Genomic DNA, 6,180 nt, shown 5'->3' on the forward strand with positions numbered 1-6,180 from the left:
CTTGCTCAGGCTGGTCTCGAACTCCTGAGCTCAAACAATCCGCCTGCCTCGGCCTCCCAGAGTGCTAGGATTACATGCGTGAGCCACCGGGCCAGGCCAAAAGATTCCCTCTTTAATGTACATTGCTTCCTTATTCAGGAAGGATGGGAAGATTTCCAACTTGGATAGCTTTGCTGCTTTTTCTATACCAATTTTATTAATAAACTTCATTTTATTACTTTTTTAATACATTGCTAAATTTAATATATTGCTGATATATTATCCTTTGGGTATATTGCTAACATTTTGTTAAGGATTTTTGTGTCTATGTTCATGAGGTATATTAGTCTGTCCTTTTCTTCTAATGTCTTTGTCTGGTATTAGGATCAGGGTAATTCTGGCCTTACAGAATGAGTTTGCTAGGAAATGTTACCTCTTCTTCTATTTTATGAAATAATTTGTGTAGCATTGGCATTATTTCATCCTCAAATATTCAATAGATATATCAGTGATAACATCTGAACCTGGAGCTCTCTTTATGGAAGATTTGTAACTACAAATTCCATTTCTTTAATAGATATAGGGCTATTCTGGATATTTTATCTTGAGTAAAGCTTTAGTAGTTTGTGTCTTTCAAGGAATTTGTTTCAACTAAGTTATCAAATTTATAGGCATAAAGTTATTCATAATATTTCCTTATGATCCTTTGGTATCAGATCTATAGACATGTCTCCTTTTTCACTCTTGATATTGATAATTTGTGTTTCTCTTTTTCTGATTGATCTGTTTAGAAATTTATCAATTTTATTGATCTTCTCAAAGAACCAGCTCTTGATTTTCTCTACCATTTTTCTGTTTTCAACTTCTTGACTTCTTATCTTTATTATTAATATTTTATTATTTTCTTTATTCTGCTTACTTGGGGTTTAATATGCTCTTCTTTTTCTAGAATATTAAGGTGGAAGCTTTAGTTAATTGATTTTAAATCTTTTTGGTTTTTTCTTTGAGACAGAGTCTCTCTTGTTGCCTCTAGGAGCGCAATGACATCATCGTAGCTCACTGCAACCTCAAATTTCTGGGCTCAAGAAATCCTCCTGCCTCAGCCTCCAGAGTAAATGGGACTACAGGTGCACACCACCACTCCGAGCTCATTTCTCTATTTTTAGTAGAGAGAGGGTCTCGCTCTTGCTCAGTCTGGTCTCGAACTCCTGAGCTCAAACAATCCTCCCACCTCAGCCTCCCAGAGTGCTAGGATTACAGGCGTGAGCCACCACACCTGGCCAATTTTAAATCTTTTTGTTTTTCTAATATAAATGTTTATATTAACACTAAGCACTGCTTTCATTGCATCCTATAATTTTTGATGTATTTTATTTTCATTTCATTCAGTTCAAACTATTTTCTAATTTATCTTTTCATTTCTTCTCAAATCTAGGGTTATTTAGAAGAGCTTTGCTTAATTTTCACTTATTTGTATATTTTTCAGATATCTTTCTCATGTTGATTTCTAATTAAATTCTGCTGTGGTTGGAGAACACACTTATTTCAATGCTGGGCACAACAGTGTGTGCCTGTAGTCCCAGCTACTCAGGCAGGCAGGCAGGAGCATCCCTTGAGCTCAGGAATTCAGGACAAGCCTAAGTAATATTAATATAGCCACTACAGCTTTCTTTTGATTAATATTAGCATAAGGCTGGGCACAGTGACTCACGCCTATAATCCTAGCACTCTGGGAGGCCAAGGCAGGAGGATCGCTTGAGCCCAGGAGTTTGAGGCTACAGGGAGCTCAGCACTCTACCCAGGGCAACAGAGCAAGACTGCCTTATTGTCTCAAAAAATATACATATATTAGCATAATATATCTGTCTTCATCCTCTTACTTTTAGCCTGTGCTTTTATATTCAAATTGGGTTTCTTATAGATAGCATGTAGTTGAGACTTCTATTTATCCATTTGACAACCTGTCTTTTAATTGTTTAGACCATTACATTCAATGTGATTATCAATGTGGTTGGGTTTTTAATCTACTATCTTGCCATTTTTTTCTATTGTTATTATCTGTTTTTTGTTCCTTTTTAAAGTAGTTTTCTGCCTGTTATTTATTTTTTTTTTTTTTGAAACAGAGTCTCACTCTGTTGCCCAGGCTACAGTGCTGTGGTGTCAGCCTAGCTCACAGCAACCTCAAACTCTGGGGCTCAAGCAATCCTTCTGCCTCAACTTCCAAGTAGCTGGGACTACAGGCATAAGCCACCAAGCCCGGCTAATTTTTTCTCTCTATATTTTTAGTTGTCTGGCTAATTTCTTTCTATTTTTTTAGTAGAGATGGGGGTCTCACTGTTGCTCAGGCTGATCTCAAACTCCTGACCTTGAGCGATCCTCCCACCTTGGCCTCCCAGAGTGCTAGGATTACAGGCGTGAGCCACCGCGCCCAGCCTTCTGCCTGTTTTTGAATTGAGTAATGTTTATAATTCCAATTTTATCTCCTTTATTGACTCATTAGCTATACCTCTGTCTTTTTTTTTTTTTTAGTGGATACCCTAGTGTTTACAGCACTCATTTTTAACTTATTATGGTCTACCTTCAAATACTATTATACTACTTCACTTATGGTATAAAAATCTTATAGGTAGTATACTTTCATTTCCCTCCCATTCTTTGTGCTTTTCTTGTAATATATTCTATTTTTACAAATGTTATAAGTCCCATAATACATTATTATATTTGTTTTAAGCAGTTATTTTTTAATAAGGTGGTAGTCTTTTATGTTTATTCACATAGTTACCATTTCTAGCATTCTTCATTCTTTTGGATATATTCAAATTTCTGTCTGGTATTATATCCTTCTGTCTGAAAGACTTACTTTATACCTTTCTTATGGTCCTGATCTGCTAGTGATGATTCTCCAAGCTTTTGTATATGTAACAAGTCTGTTTTGCCTTCATTTTTAAAGATTTTTTTTTTTTGCTAGGTATAGATTTCTTGGTTGACAGTTAATACTTTTAAGAAGTTGCTCCACTGTCTTCTGCTTGTGTTGCTTCTGAAGAAACATCGTTTTTATGTCTGTTCTTTTGTATATAATTTGTCTTTTTTTCTCTCTGACTGCTTTTAAAACTTTCTTTTTATCACTGGTTTTCAACAATTCAATTATGACATGCCTTAGTATGATTCTTTTCTTGTTTCTTCTGATCGGGGTTTGTTGAACTTCTTGAATCCATGCATTTATAGCTTTTCTCAAATCTGGAAAGTTTTGACCACTATTTTTCAGGTATCTTTTTCTATCACTCTTCTCTTTTTCCTTCTGGAATTCTAATTACCTGTATGTTAGGCTACTTGATTTTGTTCCGCAGGTAAATAATGCTATGTTCATTTTTTTTGGTCTGTTTGTCCTCTGCATTTCATTCTGGATAGTTTCTATGGCTATGTCTTCACATTCACTAATCTTTTCTCCTGCAATGTCTACTATGCTGTTAATTCCATATGATGTATTTTTTATCTCAGACATTGTACTTTTTAATCTCTACAAGTTCAACTTGAGCCTCTTTTACAGCTTTCATTTCAGTCTTCATACTTTCCTCTACTTTCTTGAATATATAAAGTATGCTTAAAATGAATGTCTTAATGTCTTTGACTACTAATTCTATTATCAGTGTCATTTTTGGGTGTTTTCATTGATTAATTTTTCTTCTGGGTCAAATTGTCCTGCTTCAGTAATTTTTTATTGAAGGCTAGACATGATGAATTTATGTTGGGTGATGAATTTTTTTAAACTCGTTTTTTATTCTTTTTAATATTTTGGGGCTTTTTTCTGTGATGCAGTTAAGTTCTTTGGCAAGAACTGGATTCCTCTGAGGTTTGCTTTAAAATGTTGTTAGGACATATCCAGAACAGCTTTTACTCTAGCATGAATTTGGTCCCTCTATGGAGATAATACTCTTTTTAGGACTCTACTTGATGCTCTCTGTATTAGGAGGTTTTTACACTCTGGCTGGTGGGTATTTTAACTGTTTCCAGCCCTGTATGAACTTCAGAGATTGTTCCATCTGCTCCTGTCCTGTGATACTTCCCTAGCCTTGGTAATTTCCTCAAAAGTGTATGCTGATTAGTACTCAACCAAAGATTTGGGGTAAGCCCTCTGCAGAAAGCACAGAGCTCTCTTTTTCTGTAAAGGCCTCTCCTCTCCAATATTCTGTCCTATAAATTCTAGCCATCTCTATCCAAACTCTTCAGAATACACTAAACATGATAGCAGAACTGGCTACGTAATTTGTGGGCACCCAGTGCAAAATGGAAACTCAGTGAGACCAACAGAATCGGATTGCCCCCCTCTTCCCAGTGCTGCAATCTGGAAACTCCCTTCAGGCAGTAAGCTGGCACATTCACGGGGCTCACTTCATGTGTTCCCCCTTTTCAGGGATCGTTGCTCTATGCTGCCTGTTTTCCAATGTCTGAAAACCATTGCTCAATATATTTTCTCTGTTTTTTTTAAAATTGGTTTTGGGTGGAGGATAAATCCAGTCCCTGTTACTCCATCATGGCCAAAAGGGGAAGTCCTGCTTCATTTTATAGCGCAACTATTATGCAATAGATGCTAAGAATATAGTTTTATTACTCCTCACATCAACCCTAAGTCATAAATGTTATTATTCTCACTTTATAGATGAGTAAACTAAAGTTCAAAGAGGGTAAATCAGTTTCCCAGAATGTCAGAGTTGTAACTATAAAGTTGAGTTTCAAACCTGCGTCTTACTGGCTCAAAGTCTAAGCCATTTCCTTGTTCGAAGCACCCCACCCTCACACAACCCTGGAGCACGCCCTGTTCCCCTCTCTGCTCAACCCACCTGTTTCACCCTGACTCTTCCTGCACCAACCTGCCTCTGCTGACCACTTTTTAGCCACTATCCTTGATTTTGCATTCCCTTTCAACTATTCTTACTTTAGTGACCTAACCAACTTGAACTCATAATGACAGCTTAGTGCAAATTTAACATCCATAGTTTTTGAACCATTTAACTATTCTGTGTCTTTTCAGCCTCACCTCATCTCATGGGCAGTTGGTGACTTTCTGATGTGACTTGTGCAGTGAGTTGCACACTCTCCTCAAGCACAGCTACCCCTCTCCATTTCCGCCTTCACAGCTGTGACGCTCACTCTCTCTCTGCACTCCTCTGCAGTGCCGATGGGCTGGTGCCCTGGAAGTGGAAGCACTGTCTTTGCAGCCCCAGCCCACCCTGTCAGACCAGCTGTAGGGAAAGTTGGAGGACGATCAAACAGACTCCAGGAGTATTTCAAGAAACACATTTGTGGCTCATCACCTTTTATCATTTGGGTCCTGAATATCTAGGAAGGAGGAGCTCAGTGGATGCAAGGGGAGCCAGGGGAATTGTCTGGGAACATGTAGCACAGTCAGCTCGTGGGGTCTGCTTAACTGAATATACTTAGAATGGCTTATGCATATGCATTTATGTTGGGGTAAGGTTTGGTGATGGAGAATATGAGGCACAAGCCACTTGCCTACCTGCTGGCTCTAGTCACCCTAGATGATACTGACCAGGTGTATTCTGCCCATGAACAGTGAACCAATTGCTGTGACAACAGGCTTTGCAAAAGAGTAAAGATTTATTCACAGAGCAGCCCAGCAAGGAGGAAGGAGAACAGCTCTCAAATCTGCCTCCCCGAAGATAAAGTTTAGGGATACTTACGGTTAGAGAAATGGGGTGGGCTAAGGCGTGGGAAAAGGTGATCGGCAGTGGGGAAAAATGAAGTAATGGGTGATCTGCACAAGCATGGTTGGGGCTCATGGCTCTTCATAGGACACAGGTTCATGAAATGGTGGTGTTAGCATGATCTGAGGGTGAGGGGTGTGGCCCCCTGACGTCCCAAGGCCTCCTCTCGAACATTGGTACAGGCCCAGTTGGAGGGCCGGTGGTCTCAACCAGTTTGAACTGGACAGGAGCTGCCCCCCAGTTCCTGAAAAACAACATAAGTGACCATTACCATGACGACATACAGAAATGTTATCTTTAAGGAAGCAATTGGAGGTTAAATTATAGTGTTTAAAGCATGGCTTTTAGCTATATGGGGAAAAAAATAACAAAAACCCAGTGACCAAAAGCAAGTGGAGCAGGTTAAGTTTGGCAGACCTAATCAGATTAGTCCCTCAGTTTCACCTGGTACCACCTGGGTCTATCCCCACCTTCAGGT

The 6,180-nt window shown here is 38.8% G+C and overlaps 1 protein-coding gene across 1 annotated transcript in view; it reads left to right on the forward strand.

Moving 5' to 3' along the window:
• LOC105812859 overlaps positions 1 to 5,045 on the forward strand; it is a 32,550-nt gene extending 27,505 nt beyond the window's left edge. The window contains exon 8 of the mRNA XM_012647410.1: positions 5,009 to 5,045. Coding sequence (XP_012502864.1) covers positions 5,009 to 5,045 — 37 coding nt within the window. The remainder of the gene's footprint in view (positions 1 to 5,008) is intronic.
• Positions 5,046 to 6,180: the final 1,135 nt, after the last annotated feature.

The sequence above is a fragment of the Propithecus coquereli genome, unplaced genomic scaffold (assembly GCF_000956105.1).
Source record: "Propithecus coquereli isolate 6110/MARCELLA unplaced genomic scaffold, Pcoq_1.0 Scaffold268, whole genome shotgun sequence".
Taxonomy (NCBI): Eukaryota; Metazoa; Chordata; class Mammalia; order Primates; family Indriidae; genus Propithecus; species Propithecus coquereli.